Source organism: Ranitomeya imitator, chromosome 8 (assembly GCF_032444005.1).
Source record: "Ranitomeya imitator isolate aRanImi1 chromosome 8, aRanImi1.pri, whole genome shotgun sequence".
Lineage (NCBI taxonomy): Eukaryota > Metazoa > Chordata > Amphibia > Anura > Dendrobatidae > Ranitomeya > Ranitomeya imitator.
In genome coordinates, this window is record NC_091289.1 from 36510629 (window position 1) to 36534160 (window position 23532).

The 23532-nt window shown below is 42.5% G+C and overlaps 1 protein-coding gene across 3 annotated transcripts in view; it reads left to right on the forward strand.

Annotated features, from left to right (window-relative positions):
- The window catches only part of WNK2 (WNK lysine deficient protein kinase 2), a 171206-nt gene that overhangs the window by 120902 nt on the left and 26772 nt on the right, over positions 1 to 23532 (forward strand). For 2 of the 3 annotated variants that reach the window (XM_069736745.1, XM_069736747.1), the window contains exons 20-21: positions 6085 to 7028; positions 12423 to 12985. In XM_069736745.1, coding sequence (XP_069592846.1) covers positions 6085 to 7028; positions 12423 to 12985 — 1507 coding nt within the window. The remainder of the gene's footprint in view (positions 1 to 6084; positions 7029 to 12422; positions 12986 to 23532) is intronic. The other variant, XM_069736748.1, reaches the window with a different exon arrangement.

Here is a 23532-nt window from a genome sequence, read left to right on the forward strand (position 1 = left end):
TAAATCATTTTTTTACTATTATTGGTAATGCGCTTGTCTAAAAGTGTTCCCGGGTCATACAGATATACAAGGTTGATTAGTGTAAAAATATTATACCCCGACCACTTTTTCTGGGGGAAGGCATTAAAATGAGGAATTTGACTCACTTTGAGTTTTCTAGCTGGTGACCATTTTTGAGGCTCACGTCTTTCATACATTGGTAACTTTTCAGCGGTGCATAAATGAATATATTTTAATATACATGGAAGGATCTCCTCTCATCTGCATGTTCCCCTTCAGAGATGAATGAGAAGGGAATGACGGATCGGAACCTGCAGGGCAGTCAGCCGGCGTTCTCGAATATTTTCCAGCATAATAGGCCGCCGTCTTTAGATTGGATTTTTCTAAAGTCAAACATTTTTTACCTTTTTTCTATCAAGTTCTCATTCTGATTCTGATGGAAGAACATGTAGATTTACACACTGACAATTGGATAAACGGAGGTCTCCTTATTAGAGCTAGACCTCCATTTACAGTTTACGGACCACGGTCTAATTCCACAAAACCAATTCTGGGTTGTTTTTTTTTGTCTTTTTTGGCATACTCCATTTTAGGTTGCCTTGGTAATACATAGAATTAGTCTGCATTCATTTGATGCACCTTACCATCGATATTGCCAGCCTTTCACAGTTCTACTCAACCAGGCTCTGACTTCTATGGGCACCCATGGTCTACTTTTAACACTTACATTACTGATGTAAAACTGGGCCTCACTATTTTTCTACTACATTGACCTGAATCGATCACTTAAATACAAACTGCATACATTATTTCATTTATGTTAGACCTGATGAAGCCAATGTACTTACTTTGATCTATTTCAGCATGGCTATATAATCCTATGTAAATGTCAACCTCCGCTCACCTGGCTTGATTGTCAGCTCCTCTGTGTCCCTCCACTCTGCTGCCGAGATGGCTGGATCTGACACAGTGTTTCAAAGTAAATAGATCTACTAGATTTGTAATGTAAATACAACTAGCTTCATCAGGGCTAAGAGATCTTGAAAAGTGTTTCAATCTTCTCCCACCTAGCCTGATTGATAGATCTCCAGTTGGGAGGAGGCATACCGGGAAGCTGCCACTGCTCAGTACAAGCTGCAGTTATCTCTGGCTGCGTGGCTAGAGATTGACAATGACCGTCTAGGTACTCTGGTCCGGCCATACTGATGCGAGAGGATACATCCTGCACAATTAGAGCCTGTACTCTCCATCACTGCCTGGCTGAAACAGAACTCACAATTACACCTTGTCACCATGAACCCGATCCACCTGAAAAACACAAAAGAGTAATGGTTAATGCCTAATTTAGTGACTAAGACCGGTCCGAGACAGACCTTGCCTCCAACTGACACTTCCAAAAACAGGAAGCCTGAGGCTGGCAGGCGAGGTATTATCTGCTGGGGAGGAGCCAATTTTCATATAGAATGTAATAATAGTGTCAGCCTCCAGGTGGCAGCAGACTATCCCATGGTCCTCTATGTCCCCCAATGAAGACTATCGAGAAACAGATTTGACAGTGACTATCAAAAATCTTAAATTTTAATAAACAACTAATAGGACATGGATTTTCAAAGGAAGTACTTTTGCCTCATCGGGGCTAAGAGGTCTGCTAAATAACTAATGCAGCTTTTGTTGTGAAATCTGGTGACATATTCGTTTTAACGAATGTATGAAATCAATCTTGAAGACCATTGGTAACCCCCGACGTGTCCACCTTTGCCTATCCGCAAACTTCCAAAAGACTTCAATTCCTAGCATTAAAAGTAAAATAGGTTAATCGTGACCTTCTAGCAGGCTGCAGTTCACATTACGCCCACTGGGTGGCCACATATAGCATAAACATCTCCCGACAGAGTATTGCACTGGTCATTTAGTGCCACTCATATCGAGATGCGCTGAGCCAAGAACCGATAGGTTCCATATTTCTACAATGTACAGCTACATTTATAGGGAGCACAGTCTTGTTGTGTAATTATGTAACATTACTTCCTATGAGATAAATTGATTTCCTTGCTTAGCAATTTTAAGTTATGGTTACTCCTAGAGTATCAGCGTCGGTGCGGAATAGTCTGATTATTTAGAGTGCTGTTAATACAAGTAAAGCCCTTTTATATTACATAGGTTCAATGTCTGACTGCATCCAGCTAGCTGAAGAACGTATAGTTCTGCCGTGTGGGCGACATGTTAGCTCAATGGTTATTACTGCTGCCTTGTAGTTTCAATCCAGCTGGGTTTCCTCCCACACTCATAAAACCTATTGATAAGAAATAGGCTTCCTAAAATAAGTGACCCTGGAATGCTGGTGTGTACATAATGGGGAGTTTAGACTGTTTGCAAACTTTTTCTCTTTTTTTCTGCACTGCCGTTTTCCCACAATTGACGGCACTTCAGTCCTCTGCATCTTTGGACTTGGCTTTAACGTTCCCATAGGCCACCATTTACTAGATCAAAGCTTAAACTGTGGCTGTTTGGCCTCTCTCTTTTTTTTTTTTTTTTACGTCTGATCTGCATCCAGAGACTGGTTAAAGGGGTTGTCCGGTTCTTGTGTTGTGTGACGCCAGGTAGCCTCAACGATCAGCTGTTCCCGATGCCGGCTACAGAGCGGAAAAGCAGAGATCTATTAACTCTATGGTAGCACAGCGGATGTGCAGTACCCGGCTGTGGCCACTAAAAGGTTGGTGGCGCTGTACAGCTCCGCTCCATAACTAAGCACCTCCGGCCCCTTCGGTACCGGGAACACCTGATCGGTGAGGATGCATGCCTGTACTGATGACCTATGCTTAGGATAGATGATCAATATTAAAGGACAACCCCTTTAATTGAGTTGTGGTTTCCTATGCAGAGGACCACCCTGATATTTTAGACAGTGTATGATTTTTGCAGTAGGACTCTATGCTGCAATGATCCCACCTGACTTAGACCACCGTCAGATGTCAGCCCAGTGAGGGCTTGTACGCAACGGGCTTAGAAACCGCAGTGTGCCCTTAGCCTAATAGTTGTTTTTTTTTAGTGGGGTACGCTATGTTCTTCTGCTAGCAGGCCTGAAATCAACTCCGCTGCCTGCAAAAATGGCTGAAAAAAAACCCCACTACCAGTTGCCCCTTTAATGCATCACTGTTCTATTACATCCCGATCCGTTGCCTTCGTTGGTCAGGTAAGGGGGGGCTTTGCAATCATTAAGTATACTTTTGGCACCGGTTACCTTTTAACAGCTGTTCAATTGGACTGAATGACTGTACAAGTAGCAAATGTAGTAAAAAAAAACATTGAGAGCATAAGGTGTAAAATGGAGGAGGTCGTCTGAAAAATTAACATTTTCTAAATTGATATTACTCAAAGTAGAAGCGTAGAGGATTACAACTCAATATGTAGTCGTTCTAGGCCAAATTCATACGGACGCAGTACGGCTAGAAATGAATGTCTGATATATGATCCGAGTTATACTGTCAGATCTCTTTGATGCCCTAGAGCCCTACATACGGTACCTTCCATTGAGGGCGGGATCTATGCCCTTCATATGGGAGTAAAATTCAACTTTTATTACACTCCTTTAAAACTGTCCTTTAAAGGTTTCTCCAGGTTTGAGATGAAAGTCTGCCATCATGCTTTGCTGACAATGTGCTGTCAGGATACTCCATTGCCGGTGGCCAGAGCAGGTGGTCACATGACTGCAAGTATGTGATTTGCATACATGCGGTCACATGCCGACTTGACATGTGGGCCTCACTCATGTTGAGCGAGACTGTGCATGTCTAGTCGGAATGTGGCCAGGAGTATGCAAACCGCACACTTAGTTACCTGAATCCTGACAGCATGCGGTGGGCACACTGAGGATTCGGGAGTCTCCAATTACAACGTGACTGCAGACTTTTATAACAAGAGTGGACAACTCTTTAAGGGGCTGCCTCACTGGTGTTGATGGTCACACTAATTAAACCCGTGTTTGCTGGGCATACTTTTATGGCATATCTAACAAGTCTTTCAGATTGCGGGCCCCACCTCTGGGACCTGCATCTAGAATGGGGGTCCCATTTTCTGCCGCTGTAAATGAGCAAGGTGGGCATGGGGCTCTCGCCATTCACTTCCGTGGGGGGTTCCAAAATTGAGTGGCTGGAAGTGAATGGAAGGCTGCAAATGTGCCACTGGCTCTTAATTTACAGTGGCGTAGGATGGGGCTCAGTTTTTAGGCAGTTTTGGGATATCCCATAGTTATGCCATGAAGGTCTGGTATGGCAATACCCCTCAAAAGAGGACCAATCACCAGGTCAAAAGTGGATCTTATTGCTCTTATTTTATTCTCGCTGCTCCCCAGAGTATTGTTTGTTTTTTCTCTTAATTTTGCTACATGGTTCTATAGATATGCACCCTTTTTTATTTGGTAGACATTTTTGTGGTCTCTACCAAGGGGATGTGTGTCTCACAGGGTAATAATACAGAGCAGCCTAAAGACACGCCCCAGAGGATCCAGAGTCATGACATGTTGGAAAGTCCACAAAAATTTGCACTAAATAAAAAGGCCCATATCTCGAGAACTGTGTGGTGGATTTAAAATTAAAAAAATGGCACACTCAGGGGAGCAGTGGAAATAATTCAAGAGCAATAAGGTTCTCTATAAATGTAGCTGTGAGGATTACACAGTCATGCAAAGGTTGGATACGTTTTGCTTGCTAAACTATTGTTGGATGTAGGTTCCCCCAACAATAATGGCAGATCTCTAGTGGTTATAGAGCAACGATCGAATGTTTATTTGGCCAATTTCTGTTTAAACCGTGGTTGTCTTTGTGAAACAAAAGGGTGATCCAGCCCCGTGCTCTCATGTGTTCTGTATAAGTTGGTGAGGGAGGCCGGTGACGGTCACATATGGAGTATGTATCAGGTGGTGGGCAGGGCCGGTGACGGTCACGTATGGATTATGTATCAGGTGGTGAGCAGGGCCGATGACGGTCACATATGGATTATGTATCAGGTGGTGAGCAGGGCCGGTGACGGTCACATATGGAGTATGTATCAGGTGGTGGGCAGGGCCGGTGACGGTCACATATGGAGTATGTATCAGGTGGTGGGCAGGGCCGGTGATGGTCACTTATGGATTATATATCAGGTGATGAGCAGGGCCGGTGACGGTCACTGATATCTCCTGGCTCACGAGCACAAGCGTCCGTTATTGTGCACCTGTCGTGTTTGGCAGTTGTTAGATGTGACACCACCAGCCCAGCACATTACCTAATGACTGCATAATCAAAATATTAGCCACTTTCTAATATACTTTGGCCCTGTTTCATGAAGACTGGCATTGTGCACACCAGTCTTGATAATGGGGTGTGTTGGAGTAAGAGACACCCGATTCATCTAGGAGCCTTACTAGATATTTTACTCCAGTTACAATTGAAGAAAGATTTCTGGCCTTAACTACCCCACATACGGTCATGAATTGGATTGGCGGGTGTTGCCATGTCCCCCTTTCCCCCCATGTTTTCATGTTCCGCCTACTTTGACAGAGCTGGCTAGGACTGGTGTGAAAACGCCAAAAGTTGCAAAAGTTTTGCGTAACGTCAAGTTATGTGCAGATGCAAATTTTGTGGCTCTTCAAACTGTTTTACGCCAATTTCCTGGTGTAAACACTTGGATCCAGGACCATTTTGTTTTATATACCCACCTTTTGTTTGCAAGTTTTCTTTTTATATAGCTATCACCTGATGGAAACATCTAGATTGTTAAAACCTTAAACGAGCTTGTCCTGTGTTTATCTAACTGTTAAGGGCTTGTACTATGAGTCTAATCAAAATCATAGGTCCATTTTTTTCACATGTGGAAAATTCAGATGTGTGAATGAGCCCTAACAGTTAAACACCGAACTACCTCTTTTCAGGTTTTAACCTGAACATCCTAGTCCTACTCACAACAGGTTCTCAGTTGTGAACAGGAATAGGATTGTACTTTTTCAGCCACTTTGTTCCATTGATTGGTGGGATGGCAAAACAGTGGACCCCCAACGCATTGGTGTTTGATGAGGTTTTTGGGTAATCTTTTATAATTTTCTTACAGATGAAAAGAACTCTGAAGATAACAACCATCACGAGTGTACCGCAAATGAGGAGAAGATGAATCCAGCTTTGGGTCAGTCCATTTTAACAGATTCATGTGACCAATCTACGGGAATGCCTGCTTCCATGACTCAGTCCTCCTCAACAATCTCCTCCTCTGATCTTCAAACCCTTCCAGAATCCCTTTCCTTCCTCCAAGGAGATACTGTAACTCTTGGTTCATCTGCTGTTTTACAACCCGTGATAGAAGCACAGCCTGACTCTGTAGGCTCTGATGGACTAGTGCTAAAAGAGGTGCCAGTAGCACCTGTGGTACCTCTCCCAGGGCACAATTCATGCGTGTTACCGTCTGGTCAGACTTGCAATTTGTTGACCACAAATGAAACTCTTCAATCGGAGCATGTAAATTGTGACAATGGTCATGCTCAGCAAGTTCCTCAGGAAAAAGTTCTTGATCTTAAGCCAGAGCGGCAGGTGTTTTATGAATCGGATACTGGTTCTCCTATTTTAGTCCAGGTAAAGTCAGATACTGGTTCGAATGGTCAAGGAATGGCAAGAACTGATCAATTACATGTCATTCCTGAAGGGTTGCTACCTGTCTTACAGGCACAGGCTCAAGGTTTATCTTTGCCGGTGGTGAACCCCAATCTTCAGCAGTCAGGCATAGAGTCTGATGGAGAAGGTCCACCTAGAGTAGAGTTTGCTGACAACACAATGAAAACATTAGACGAGAAACTCCGTACTTTACTATACCAGGAGTATACTCCGGCTAACATGTCTGCTGGAACACCGGAGAACTGCGTCACGATAGAAAATGCTCCAGAAGTTATCAACTCCCAGCCACTAAACCAGGACATGGATGGAGAAGCTGTAAGCTTGTGTAAGACTCGCTCTGCTCTACAGCTAGGAAATGGTGGTGATGGTTATGATTTACCAAATCTGAGGGTAAGTTTTATATGGAAATCTTGCTCTTTGATAATGTTTCTCTATCTTTTGTGTGGTACATACATACATAGCATTTGTAGACCGATATTTTCACAGTTCCTTGTATATGTTGAAGGTTTTTCCAGTATTACAAGGGGACGGTAGTTTTGCATTAGAGCGAGGATGAGCTGTAATATTGAAGACCAATAGCAAATGTGGTGCTGTTTTTGGAAAAGCAAAAAATCCAGACCATATCCCAGCATGGATGTGCAGATTTCCTCCTCCAATGACTTCAGTGGGGAAGAAGTCTGCATTGAAGTGATGCAACTTTTGCTGTAAATTACCTGAGGATCTGATGCAAAATCCGATCCCCTGGTCAGTCTCCTATTTGCATGACTTGTTTGTGCTACAAAATAGTTAGCACTGTTATATTTGACGACACGTTATTGTGAAGATTGGGATGCAGTTGACCAGGCGAGCATCGGCACATAAAATGACTACCGGTATACTGTGCAAATTGCCTCTTCTGAGAAAAAGAGGACTTAAACTCTATAGCGCCAACTGTTGGAAGTACCGGTATACTGTTTTTTTTTTGGGGGGGGGAGGGGGTATTTTCCTGCAATAGGGCAATCCAGAGCAGATTTGTACAATGTGATTTACAGTAATTGTATTTGATATGGAAAAAATCTTCACGGCATGTATAAATGTGAACTTACCCTTTTAATAACCAGTGGACAGCCCATTATCTGGTAGACATGCTCACTGATCACGATGAGATCTTGTGAAAACTCAAGAAGGCGACAGAGTTTTAGGTTAAGACCTAAATAAGCTTTGAGTGATTATTTGACGGCAATGTCTTCAGATCTCCAGCCTTCATCAACCATGTATTTTAATTTTTTTGTGGTAGCACATGACAAAAACATGAACACCCTCAATATACCTTGTTTTAACAACATATTATAATGATAATGTCATATTGGAATTAGGATCTTATTATGTTTGACCTTTGAAAACTACAATATCTACACAATCAGTTGCCGTCTGTAATTTTTGTAAAGCTAGTCATACCCATTAGATTGTAATCTTTCCCGAATGTTCTCCACCTGTGGCACCAGCTAATATCACAAAACATGCCTGATATTTTTCTCTGACATTTGCTAGTAATTGAATCCCTGGAGACTGCCATATACAGTGTATGAAAATCATCAATCTTGGCGGCACATCGTTCTGTGTAAACTGAGAACTATGGTGGCCAATGTCCACCAATGTCCACTGAGCAATCTGGTATTGTTTTCTTTTGTCTGCCTGTGTAAACAGGCATTTAAACGACAGCTGATCAGTAAAAGTGCCACCGTTTGGTTCATGCAAATTGACCCTAATATTATTGTGCCTCCTCCTATCCACCGTCAACGCTAACACCTGGTTAATTCATGTTTCCAGTCATTCCTCTTCTTCCTCTATTTTCTGCTAAAGCCTTCACTGTCCAGTAGAGTTGAGCGAATATGTACGGAATCGATTGCCGAATCTGAATTTGCCATATTCGTGCCATATTGGTACCCTATTCATGCCGAATTTATGTTTGATGATCAGCTCCAAACATATTTGGTAATTTCTACTCCCACTGACGTATGGCGAATATTGCAAAAACAATGTTCACCGCCTATCGTAATAGGAGTCGAATTTTGAAAAATTCGCTCAACTCTACTGTCCAAATACTAAAAAAAATGACTTGCGTCTGTTCATACCCTATCTCCTCCATATATCTCTGACCTAATCTCCCACTAGTTCCCCACATTAAATCTCTGGGCCTCCACTTTTCTCTCTAACTCCGCCTTACACAACAATCTCCAAGATTTCCCTAGTGCATCCCTAATTTTCTGAAACTCTCTACCCCAACTGGCCAGATATTCCCTTACCTTTGAAACCTTCAAAAGCTGCATGTTTGTTCTGGAAATGGTTTTCACCTTTCCCATGTGTCCAGCACCCTGGAATCAAAGGCACATGAAAATAAATAATAATTAGACCCAGGTCAGCCCACATTGCCTTCTGCCAGTCATACACATTTGATCAATTACAGTTGCAATGCGTTGTATGTGACATTTTTATTTTTTTGGAACATTGGCCATGTCCAGTAGGCAAGAAAGAGAAACTTTCTTCCCTTTTGGATCTGGTGCTGGTTTTTAAAAGGGTTTGTTAACATTTAGGGTCATGTAATCACAACTTCTGTTGCCAAATGCCATTGTATGGGAAATCAAATTCCTCACTGCAATTTGGTTAAAGTGGTCGTCCGCGACTAAAACATTAATGGCTTATCCTTAGGATAGATCATCAATATCTGATCAGATGGGATGTGACTCTCGGTACCCCCGCGGATCAGCTATGCTCGGTGTTGCGGGATGAGACAATAGCTCAGTTGTGGAGCTGAACATTGTCGATGGAATAGTGGCCGCGGCCAGGTCCTGCACATTTGCCCCCTATTGATTTGTATAGGTAGCGGATGTACAATAGTCGGCAGCGAGCATCATACAGACATTGGTAAAAGCTGATCGGCTAGGGTGTCGGGAGTCTCACCCCTACCGATCAGATATTGATGACCAATCCTAAGGCTACGCAATCCTCTGTAAAGGTTTGATGATTGATGGGAGTGTGACCAGTAGGACCCCCCCATCTCAACCCCCAAATGATCTGAAAAAAATACCTTCTTGCCCCTCCGCTACCATTGGTTGTCTGTGTGACTGCCAATCCCTGACATTCCTATAGACAATGGATGAAGAGGAGGCACACTGAAAGTTTGGGATAAATTGAAATGTTAGAGAATATATTATAATGCCCCAAACCATTCTTGCTATTTACAGCAGCCTAGATGATGTGATTTTTGCTCTATTTCTATACAAACCACTATAAACATTCTTCGTATTCTTCTTATATCCTCTGTGGTGAAGCGAATTTTCCCTTGCGCTGCCCTAATGGATTACTGGCAATGGTAGCAATGGCAATAAAAAACATCATGCTAAAAAAACACTTATTCTAATGGCTTCACCATGTCCATATAGCCCTTGACAATGACCGCTTCTAGTTTTGTATACCAGAATATAAGCCTTTTTTTGTCATATCGGATATTCGAAATTGCATTCCGCAGGCCCACGCTAAAAGCAATGAGGTCAGGACATATTGTTTTCATTATCGTGCAGAATTCCTCGGAGATCCATTTTTGCAGAAAGCGCAGTGCTGAAGGACATAGTGCTGCAATAGATTACACCACCTTGAATGGGTTTGTAGTTCAGCTCCTCATGACGACAGGATTGGAAAGCAATTTAGCTTCACCGCTTGGATCCAGGCAGATAATATAACGGCTCATAATAATGTGAGACGCATTTCTAATCAAACAGATGACAGACTTTCATTTAAAAAAAAGTGTCTTCTCCAAATGCATCCGAAGCAAACGACGTCCTACATTAGGATCACTGCAGTACTTGCATTTGGTATCATTTAGATAAACGAACTGGTAATTTCAGGGGTTTTCCTCGAAGAACCGTCATTCTTTGGAAATAAACCTCAGATTCTCTTAGCTGCAATTAAACGTCCCTTGTGTGATTGCTAAGCGTTGCGGTGAGGTCGAACATCTGTGTTTTCTGCACCAAGTTCATGGTTCAGGAGGCCACGTTACCTTTTGCTGACATTAAGGTTTTGCCAGGTGTCATTTTGTCACTCCTTGTAGAAGGATTTATATTAATGAGACATTGCAGTTGGGGAGAAATTAGTAGATCAGAATAATATTTAGATATATAATACTTAGATACAGTAGATCTAGATGGTAAAGGAGCCACCATTTACAATAGGTGGTGGTCACAGCTCTCGTCGTCCTCCTTCACTGCACAATGACCACTGCACAGATCACAGAGCATTCATACAAAAATTGAAAATCCCCCTTCGAAGCCACAGTCAGCACCAGTGTATTGCTTCCTATGACAACCATAAAGAAGGAAGCCAGCTCACCAATGCAACAAGGAGTCCTCCAGAGCCCGGCACATAACCACTGACAAGGACATCAAACGTATGAAGGTGGAAAGTAGGATCCAGCTTGAACGGACTAAAATTCCAAACTTTAATCAAGTGGATTTAAAAGATTATGATGGCATCAGAATATAAAAAAAGAAGTACCAAAGATCAACATACAAGACAACACTTGCGCATTTCTGGTACGTCTAGCACCTTTAGTCATGGTTCACCTACGAGTTTCTGGTACATATAGCACCTTTAGTCTTGGTACACCTATGCATTTTTGGTACGTCTAGCACCTTTAGTCATGGTTCACTTACGAGTTTCTGGTACATATAGCACCTTTAGTCATGGTACACCTACGCATTTCTGGTTCATCTAGCACCTTTGGTCATAGTACATTTACACATTTTTGGGGTGTATAGCACCCTTAATCATTGCTCACCATGACTAAGGGTGGTATATGCACCGAAACGTGTAGGTGTTTGTATGCTGATCTTTGGTACATTTTTCTGATGTCCTCATGATTTTTTTTAAACAAACTTGATTAAAGTTTTGAATTTTACTCTGTTCAAGCTGGATTCAACCTTACACCATCATACATTTTATTGCTTCCTATGGTCCATTGGGCTGCTGTAAAGCACCTCTCTAAATGAGGTTAATAGCAGCCAAGGCAAAATGTCCATTTTCATAATCTCGTACAGAAAATAAATTAAGAAAAAATATATAATTGTGTTAATTAGTTAAAAATTCCGATGATATTTTTACCACCTGTCTTTGTCAGCACAGGATGACTGTTCAAATGAAGACTCGCCACTCGGCAACCAATAATTTTTTTTTTGGGGGGACAGTTTCCACTCTAAGGAAACTGCTGGTATCCACTCATGTCACTCTTCAGTTATTCCCTCAATCTAGATAACCTGACTCCTCTACAGCTCATCCATGGTGTTCTAAGAGCCTAAAGACCCCTTCTGTAGTGAGCATCTACTGATGGTACACGGTGTCCTGCGCTAGATTTTGTTTAGAGGTTTGGATTCCATTGATCCTTTCTAGAACTGTAGCTAGACAGTCAGCTAAATGTATTCTGGCAACTTTCCCACTTACTGTGATTTTCCATACAATAGAGACTAGGATGGTATCTATTAAGTTCAATGTATATTTCCTTTTTTATTGGATGCTATAATCCTCCAAAAACAAGGCGCTGCGCTTACAAGTGAAAGATTGAGGCACCGTCCAAGACTGAGCATAGCACCTCGTCTGTAGAACAGGGCACTAAACTGAAGAAATGATGGGTGTAATGATAGCTGCCAGCACAACGTTTCAACCTCAGCTTTTGTTGAGTTCTGTGTCGACTTTCATTATTTCTGAAATACTTTGAACAAACCACTTTGATCTCTTCTTTGTTTCGTTTGATAGGGTCAAGCACGAAGACGTGACTCCGGAGACCAGAAATCAAAAGAGGAAAGTGCCATAGATAAATCTCCCAAAAGGAGATCACATCATGCTGACAAGTCTAAAACTATTGGAAGGTTTTCCGTGATGAGTACAGAAGACGACGTGACCATAACGTCTCCAAGTTACATGAGATTTTCTGCGCCACCAGATGTTTATCTGGATCAGCTTCCATCACAACCAGTCAGGACCTCAGTACCGCGTGCTCACACCTCCTCACCTATAAACTCTCTATTCTGTGGACACGTGTCTAGTGATTCAGGGGATGAAATCCCTCCACCAAAACCAAAAGATACCCCCTCAACCCCAAGCAAAGGGGTCACTAATGACTTCATGAAGAAAGCTGCTGCTTTTTTGCATCGAAAGGCCAGTATGCAAAGTCCAGATTCTCCTAATGGTCAGGCCATGAAAATCCCTTCAATAAATGTAACGTCTTTTAATTCGCAGTCTTCCTATATGAGCAGCGATAATGATTCTGAGTTTGAAGATGCCGACATGAAAAAGGAGCTACAAAATCTCAGAGAAAAGTAGGTATCACAATTGGTAGAGGTAATGCGATTTACCTTCAAGTCAGTTGACCTAGAATTCCTTTGTACCATTTTTGGTTTTCTCCTTGGAGTCAATCTTGAGATTTGTAGGGATTGCTCATTCGAAAGCATTATTTTCGGAACTAGTTTCTAGATACATAGAAGTCTACCTGACTTCTCTCCTGGGCACTTTGCGGGATTGGCAACCGGGAGCCTGACTTTTTTTTTGGCGGATTGCTTGGCGTAAACCTGTGCCGGTAATATACAATGGTGCAGTTTTAAGGAGTAGGACAGCCTGTGGTCATACAGATTAGATGGCTATACATGCTTCGGACTCCCTAACAAACCTGCATACAGTACTTGGGTTGGACAAGTGTACATGGTTAATTTCAATAAGATTTCTGGCAACAAAGGGCTGTCGGACATGCTTAAATCCAACATGCTTAATACTTTGATATCGGTGGTCAGATAGGAGAACATCATGGACTTTAAGTTGAGGCTGGTGGTATCTGCTGTACCTTTGCCAGCTTTGGATAGTAAAAATTAGTGCAATGTAATTCTGGTTTCACCCAACTGACTTTCATGGTCCGAGTACAGACTGTAGTAACCGGACCGGCCATGTACCTCCTGAGTCAAACTCAACAGTCTCATAAATGCATGTGGGGCTATTGAGCTTGGGTCAGGAGACACATGACCAGTCCATTCATCAGTCTCTAAATGGACTGTGGAAACTGAACACGGGAAACCAGCCAAAGGCTTTATTCAGACGTGAGTGATTTTTCTTCTATGCAAAAATGCGGCCCAATTTTCATTAGCATTTTGAATCAGATTTTCATCAGTATTTGATCAATGAATCAGTTTTCACCCTTGAAATTTCACCAGTTTTTCTCATATGCAAAAAAAAAAATAAAAATTGTAGTTTCTCACGCTTTTACCATCTTTTCCATCCAAGTAATATCCAGTTTATTAATTTATTTATATATTTTTTTCACGGACCCATAGACTAGTGATGTTTGACCCATGACTCTGATAAAAATCAAACAGATCTCCGTCCGTGATTTGGTGAGGATCACTTGGTCCACATCTATACACCGACACGTGAACAGGCTCATCTAATATATAGGGCTGAATATGTGTGTATATATGGGTGTATGTCCGGGATTGGCATCTGCACAGTTGCAGCTACAGCCACAAAATTTTGCACAGTCACATGACTGGACCCCGAGAGCGTCATAGGCTATGTTGTGAGGCGAAATTTTAACCCCACGTGTTCCAATTCACCAAACAATTTTGCCCCTATCTACATAATGGGGAAAAAGTGAAAGGAAAAGTGTTGGATGCAAATTGACAGCTGCCAGATGTGAACAAGGGGGACCTAAAGAATGAGAGCAATGGCGCCAAAGAGTATATACCGTACAGTTGCTAAGGTGGGGCCCCAACATGGGATACTCACCACACACGGGGATATGAACACACAAAACGCGCCACACACTACCACGTGCTTGAACACATATACCACTCTCAGCACACATTTCACCACACATACACCAACCTCGCCACATAAGTCGAAACACAAAAGTTGCCACTCAAAACTCGCCACGCGCAAAATTTGCCACATGCAAAAGTAGGCTCACGCAAAACTCGCCACACGTGCAAAACTCACCTCATGGAAAACTCGCCACACGCAGAACTTGCACACGCGTAAAAATTGCCACAAGCACAAAAGTTGCAACACATGCAAAAGTTGCCTCACACAAAACTTGCACATACTCAAAACGCACCACACATAAAACTTGCCACGCGCAAAACTCGACACACAAAAAGTTGCTACACGCATGTCACCACACAAAACTCCTCTCACAAAAGTCGCTACATGCATGTCGCCACATGCAAATCAACACACACAACTTGACACACGAAACTCGCCCTAAAACACACACAAGTCTGGTATTATCCTTCAAAAATAAAAATCTGATTAATAAGCAGACAAACTACAAGAGCAACAAATGTACCATATAGGAAATACGGCAGCTGTCAGTCACATGACCTGTCTATTATGTGAATGTGTGAGCTAATATATACTGCCAGGGGGAGGGCTTCCTGTTGGCTGGGGATTTATCAGGCTGCCAATTTATCTTACAAATACTGAGGTAAAAATACTGAGCAAATAACGTGTGAATGTGGTCTAATACAGGAGGAGATGACACACAGGTATATACTATATACAGGGGAGATGACACACAGATATATACTATATACAGGAGAGATGACACAGGTATATACTATATAAAGGAGATGACATACAGGTATATACTATATACAGGAGAGATGACACACAGGTATATACTATATACAGGAGAGATGACACACAGGTATATACTATATACAGGAGGAGATGACACACAGATATAGACTATATACAGGAGGAGATGACATACAGGTATCTATATATATAATTGTCTAAGGGTTTTTCCGTCTGTCTGTCTGTCTTTCTTTCTGTCTGTCTGTCTGTCCTGGAAATCCCACGTCTCTGATTAGTCGAGACCACCAGGCCTCGACCAATCAGCGACGGGCACAGCGACGATGATGTCATAAAGGACGTAGACATCCCGCGTCTCTGATTCAGCGACGGGCACAGTATCGACGTAGATGTCATAATGGTTGCCATGGCGACGATGATGTCATAAAGGACGTAGACATCTCACGTTTCTGATTCAGCGATGGGCACAGTATCGACGTAGATGTCATAATGGTTGCCATGGCGACGATGATGTCATAAAGGTTGCCTCGACCAATCAGCGACGGGCACATATACTACGGGGACATGCATATTCTAGAATACCCGATGCGTTAGAATCGGGCCACAATCTAGTATACTATATACAGGAGCAGATGACACACAGGAATATACTATATACAGGAGCCGATGACACACAGGTATATACTATATACAGGAGGAGATGACACGCAGGTATATACTATATACAGGAGGAGATGACACACAGGTATCTATATATATATATATAATTGCCTAAGGGTTTTTCCGTCTGTCTGTCTTTCTGTCTGTCTGTCCTGGAAATCCCGCGTCTCTGATTGGTCGAGGCCGCCAGGCCTCGACCAATCAGCAACGGGCACAGCGACCATGGTGTCATAAAGGACGTAGACATCTCACGTTTCTGATTCAGCGACGGGCACAGTATCGACGTAGATGTCATTATGGTTGCCATGGTGACGATGTCATAAAGGTTGCCTCGACCAATCAGCGACGGGCACAGTCTGCCGCGAATTCTGGAATCATCATTGTCCATATACTAAGGGGACATGCATATTCTAGAATACCCGATGCGTCAAACTTCCAAAAGACTTCAATTCCTAGCATTAAACGTAAAATAGGTTAATCGTGACCTGCTAGCAGGCTGCAGTTCACATTACGCCCACTGGGTGGCCGCATCTATATATATAATTGCCTAAGGGTTTTTCCGTCTGTCTGTCTGTCCTGGAAATCCCGCGTCTCTGATTGGTCGAGGCCGCCAGGGCACAGAGACGATGATGTCATAAAGGACGTAGACATCTCACGTTTCTGATTCAGCGACGGGAACAGTATCGACGTAGATGTCATAATGGTTGCCGTGGCGACGATGATGTCATAAAGGTTGCCTCGACCAATCAGCGACGGGCACAATCTGCCGCGAATTCTGGAATCATCATTGTCCATATACTACGGGGACATGCATATTACCCGGTGTTAGAATCGGGCCACAATCTAATATATATAGATATATATATATATATATATATATATATATATATACAGGAGGAGATGACACACATATACAGTATAGACCAAAAGTTTGGAAACACCTCATTTAAAGGGAACCTGTCACCCCGAAAATCGCAGGTGAGGTAAGCCCACCGGCATCAGGGGCTTATCTGCAGCATTCTGTAATGCTGTAGATAAGCCCCCGATGTTACCTGAAAGAGGAGAAAAAGACGTTATATTATACTCACCCATGGGGCGGTCCCGCTGCTGGTCAGGTCGAATGGGCGTCTCTGGTCCGCTGCGGCGCCTCCCATCTTCATTACAAGACGTCCTCTTCTGATCTTCAGCCACGGCTCCGGCGCAGGCGTACTTTGCTCTGCCCTGTTGAGGGCAGACAAAGTACTGCAGTGCGCAGGCGGCGGGCCTCTTTCCGACGCCTGCGCACTGCAGTACTATCCTCTGCCCTCAAGAGGGCAGAACAAAGTACGCCTGCGCCGGAGCCGTGGCTGAAGATCAGAAGAGGACGTCTTGTAATGAAGATGGGAGGCGCCGCAGCGGACCAGAGACGCCCATTCGACCTGACCAGCAGCGGGACCGCCCCTGGGTGAGTATAATATAACGTCTTTTTCTCCTCTTTCAGGTAACATCGGGAGCTTATCTACAGCATTACAGAATGCTGCAGATAAGCCCCTGATGCCGGTGGGCTTACCTCACCCGCGATTTTTGGGGTGACAGGTTCCCTTTAAAGATTTTTCTGTATTTTCATGACTATGAAAATTGTACATTCACATTGAAGGCATCAAAACTATGAATTAACACATGTGGAATTATATACATAACAAAAAAGTGTGAAACAACTGAAAATATGTCTTATATTCTAGGTTCTTCAAAGAAGCCACCTTTTGCTTTGATGACTGCTTTGAACACTCTTGGCATTCTCTTAATGAGCTTCAAGAGCTAGTCACCGGGAATGGTTTTCACTTCACAGGTGTGCCCTGTCAGGTTTAATAAGTGGGATTTCTTGCCTTATGAATGGGGTTGGGACCATCAGTTGTGTTGTGCAGAAGTCTGGTGGATACACAGCTGATAGTCCTACTGAATAGACTGTTAGAATCTCTGTATTATGGAAAGAAAAAAGCAGCTAAGTAAAGAAAAACGAGTGGCCAGCAATACTTTAAGAAATGAAGGTCCGAAAAATTGGGAGAACTTTGAAAGTGTCCCCAAGTGCAGTTTGAAAAACCATCAAGTGCTACAAAGAAACTGTCTCACATGAGGACTGCCCCAGGAAAGAAAGACCGAGTCACCTCTGCTTCTGAGGATAAGTTTATCCGAGTCACCAGCCTCAGAAATCGCAGGTTAACAGCAGCTCAGATTAGAGACCAGGTCAATGCCACTCAGAGTTCTAGCAGCAGACACATCTCTACAACAACTGTTAAGAGGAGACTTTGTGCAGCAGGCCTTCATGGTAAAATAGCTGCTAGGAAACCACTGCTAAGGACAGACAACAAGCAGAGGAGACTTGTTTGGGCTAAAAAACACAAGAAATGGACATTAGACCAGTGGAAATCTGTGCTTTGGTCTGATGAGTCCAAATTTGAGATCTTAGGTTCCAACGACCATGCAACGCAGAAAAGGTGAACGGATGGACTCTTCAAGCCTGGTTCCCACCGTGAAGCATGGAGGAGGAGGTGTGATGGTGTGGGGGTGCTTTGCTGATGACACTGTTGGGGATTTATTCAAAATTGAAGGCATACTGAATAATAATAATAATAATAATCTTTATTTTTATATAGCGCTAACATATTCCGCAGCGCTTTACATTTTTGCACACATTATCATCACTGTCCCTGATGGGGCTCACAATCTAAATTCCCTATCAGTATGTCTTTGGAATGTGGGAGGAAACCGGAGTGCCCGGAGGAAACCCACGCAAACACAGAGAGAACATACAAACTCTTTGCAGATGTTGACCTTGGTGGGGTTTGAACCCAGGACTCCAGCGCTGCAAGGCTGCAGTGCTATCCACTGAGCCACCGTGCCGCCCACCGTGCTGAACCAGCATGGCTACCACAGCATCTTGCAGCGGCATGCTATTCCATCCGGTTTGCGTTTAGTTGCACCATCATTTATTTTTCAACAGGACAATGATCCCAAACACACCTCCAGGCTGTGTAAGGGCTATTTGACCAAGAAGGAGAGTGATGGGGTGCTACGCCAGATGACCTGGCCTCCACAGTCACCCGACCTGAACCCAATTGAGATGGTTTGGGGTGAGCTGGACTGCAGAGTGATGGCAAAAGGACCAACAAGTGCTAAGCATCTCTGGGAACTCCTTCAAAACTGTTGGAAGACCATTTCCGGTGACTACCTCTTGGAGCTCATCAAGAGAATGCCAAGAGTGTGCAAAGCCGTAATCAAAGCAAAAGGTGGCTACTTTGAATAACCTAGAATATAAGACATATTTTCAGTTGTTTCACACTTTTTTGTTAAGTATATAATTCCACATATGTTAATTCATAGTTTTGATGTCTTCAGTGTGAATGTACAATTTTCATAGTCATGAAAATATAGAAAAATCTTTGAATGAGAAGGTGTGTCCAAACTTTTGGTCTGTACTGTATACTATATACAGGAGGAGATGACATACAGGTACATACTATATACAGGAGGAGATGACACACAGGTATATACTATATACAGGAGGAGATGACATACAAGTACATACTATATACAGGAGGAGATGACACACAGGTATATACTATATACAGGAGCAGATGACACACAGGTATATACTATATACAGGAGGAGATGACATACAGGTACATACTATATACAGGAGGAGATGACACACAGGTATATACTATATACAGGAGGAGATGACACACAGGTATATACTTTATACAGGAGGAGATGACACACGTATATACTATATACAGGAGGAGATGACATACAGGTACATACTATATACAGGAGGAGATGACACACAGGTATATACTATATACAGGAGGAGATGACATACAGGTACATACTATATACAGGAGGAGATGACACACAGGTATATACTATATACAGGAGCAGATGACACGGGTATATGCTATATACAGGAGCAGATGACACACAGGTATATACTATATATAGGAGGAGATGACATACAGGTATATACTATACACAGGAGGAGATGACTTACAGCTATATACTATATATAGGAGGAGATGACATACAGGTATATACTATATACAGGAGGAGATGACACACGTATATACTATATACAGGAGGAGATGATCTACAGGTATATACTATATAAAAGAGATGACAGGTATATACAGGAGGAGATGACATACAGCAGGTATATACTATTTACAGGGGAGATGACATACAGGTATATACTATGTACAGGGGAGATGACATACAGGTATATACTATATACAGGAGGAGATGACACGTATATACTATATACAGGAGGAGATGATCTACAGGTATATACTATATAAAAGAGATGACACATAGGTATATACAGGAGGAGATGACATACAGCAGGTATATAATATATACAGGGGAGATGATATACAGGTATATACTATATACAGAAGAGATTACATACTGGTATATACTATATACAGGAGGAGATGACACATAGGTATATACAATATACAGGAGGAGATGACATACAGCAGGTATATACTATTTACAGGGGAGATGACATACAGGTATATACTATATACAGGGGAGATGACATACAGGTATATACTATATACAGGAGATGACATACGGTGTATACTATATATATGGGAGATGACAAACGTATATACTGAGGGGAAAATGAGGTGTGAGGTGAAAATTAAAAGGTGTGAGTGCAAAATAAGAGAACTGAGGGAAAATAGTGGAGTGATTGGAAAATTACAGATGTGAGGTCGAAATGACAAGTGTTAGGGGGGAATGAGAGGAGTGAGGGAGAAAATGAGGTGTGAGGGAGAAAATGAGAGATGTGAGGGAGAAAATGAGAGAAGTGAAGTGCTAAATGAGAGGGGTGATGGGAAAATAAGAGAAGTGAGGTACTGTAACTAACCACAGATATTCAGCAGGGAACGCCGGGCTCTTCAGCTAGTAGACTATAAAAGATGCTTGTACTATCCACAAAAAACAGACGAATGAATGAGCCCCAAGTCCGACCATACCCCATGTATTCTTTGTTGTATGTGCATTGTTTTATTACTTTTTGGTCTTTGCTACGTCTTTCAGTTCTCCATTTTCCCATCCTTGTTCCTAGCTGCTGCGCCAAATTCTTTTTATCCATGTGTATTAATTAATGATCCCCTTTGTTATAACCCTAAGCTTTCCATGGTACCCAAAAGTAGAATAACTCCTCTCTTGCAAATGCTGTTATATAATCTGACAGTGTAATAGTTTCATTTTTTCTTTAGAACATAGACACTTCGCAAAAGTTCCATAGTTCTTGACAATGTAGGATAATGGGATATGACTCAGAGCGTCTCTTCCGCCTGCATTAGTCATTATCAAACAATTTTCAGAATTCTGCTTAAATGACAGTGAATGAGGCTTTTTTCTTGTAGTTTTTCTTTTTAGTGGTATTTTTGCTTTGAAGATTTAAAGGGTTGAGTTTCTTTTATTTCTAAATGTCCCATTACAAAATGTGAATGTCCTTGTTTGTCAGTGAATTAATCTAAAATAACCAGGATTGCATTGCGTTAACTTTATTAGTACATTTCATTTTGTGTCATGTTGCACTAGTTTTTTTGGGGTTTTTTTTTATATAGTTTTCTTAAACCATCTATAATTCAGACATTTGGTATTTGAAAAGAACAAGTTTTGTTAAGGATTCCCTAATGATATCAATCGCCCATGGGGAAACTAGAAGATAATGATGCATTACATGGCGTCCATTAATATAATAGGTTGTGCAGGTAATTGCTGGCCGTGTTTAGTTCTCCAGGGAGGAGGATGATCTTTGTAACCACCTTCTACTCTAGGTGATTGATGGAGACCACGGCTAAGAAACTTCCGATTTACCGAAAATTTCCTAAACAGTTATATGATTTTTTTTTTAATGCAAATGAAATGTGTCGCGGGGCAGTAGCCGTGGGCGAGGTACTTGTCTGATGCTCCCCGGCACGTAACATAAAAGTGTGGGTCCTGGCTGGGTGTGTGGACTTGTGCTGTAAGGGCGCTACCCCCGTGCAGGCCGCATGTAACCGATGTTGCTGGTTTGCCAGGACCAGATGGTTCGCAGTTCCACAAGGGAGAACCACCATCCAAAAATAAACTTTACTGAGCTGGGATTTGATAGGGAATATATACAAGGGATAGTGGGTACAAAGTCTTATGAACGTTCCCTTTACAACCTGAAGTATTTTCCACAGTTTCCTTCCTTAGTAGTTTACTTCAGAGCTCTCCATGTCCACAGTTTTTTCCTACTACACTTCAACCAGCTTTAACGCTACAGTCCTGATTAACAAACGTCCTTTACTGGTTCTGCATCCTCTTATCCCTTTAAGGTGTCAGTAATGCTGACGCTCCGGATCTCCTGCCCGGGACATTATACTCATCCCACGTCCCAGTCCTGTTCATGTCCGTTACCTTTCAGCGTTATAGGCTCGGGGTCTCGTGGCACGGTGTCCTCTCAAAGAACCCATTTCCGGAAGGTCACTGTTTTTGTCACTTATGTTCTGGATCTTGCTATCCCTTCACTTCGGTCTCCTCTCACTTGGGGTCACCCCAGATTATTGCAGCACCTCTCACCTTGGACCTTTTGGTCCGTTCACTATGCACTCCAAGACTTATCGGACTTTCTGATAGGAAATTATCACTTTCCCTATAACTGTTCCCTGCGACACTGCTCACCTTGGACCTTTTGGTCCATTCACTATGCACTCCAAGACTTATCGGACTTTCTGATTGGAAATTATCACTTTCCCTATAACTGTTCCCTGCGACACTGCTCACCTTGGACCTTTTGGTCTATTCACTATGCACTCCAAGACTTATCGGACTTTCTGAGAGGAAATGATCACTTTCCCTATAACTATTCCCCTCCCACTCTGGGCTAGTCCCAAATATTAACTGTCGCCATAGTTAAACTACACATATTGCCAACGTATCCAACGCACATCACAATTCACATTACATATCACAATAGCGCATGACATTATACAGAATACACTAAAACTTGTCGTCTTCAAGAGGGGAACGTGGGCAGCATGTCATATTCTTACACAAGCCTCACAGGCTTTTGACTTGGGATATTGAGCAATATTGTTACCTGCTCATTTATATTAGGGCGTACTATATGTGTAACTAAGTGCTCCCATGTCACCGGGCTAATGCCGGGTTGCAGTTGCTATCAATATTGAGGTTATTGCATCACTAATTCCCCCAACATGGAAATAATGTTACCTGTATATGAAGACACAAGACACTGTGTACAAGTTTGAGCAATCCGCTGACTTTGGTTAAACAGCAATGTTGTCCTCTGTATTCTCAGAATCTGATCTCCTTAAAATATAAGTGTACCTGTCCTTTAACACCAACCTGTAAAAACTACTTTGGGTGCACATACGTTTGTTTCCAGGAACTTATCTGATTCTTATTCTCTGTAACTTGTCTTCTTTTGATGGATCGTTCTTCATTAGCGTTCTTCCAGCACCATAGGTACAGGAACTTCCTTTCTTTCAATGCTCTTACCATTAGCACTGCTGTGCTCGCCCTGAAATAACAGCCCACCTCTGCTATACCTCTATTATATATGGAAGTCAGACACCTTGTGACCAAC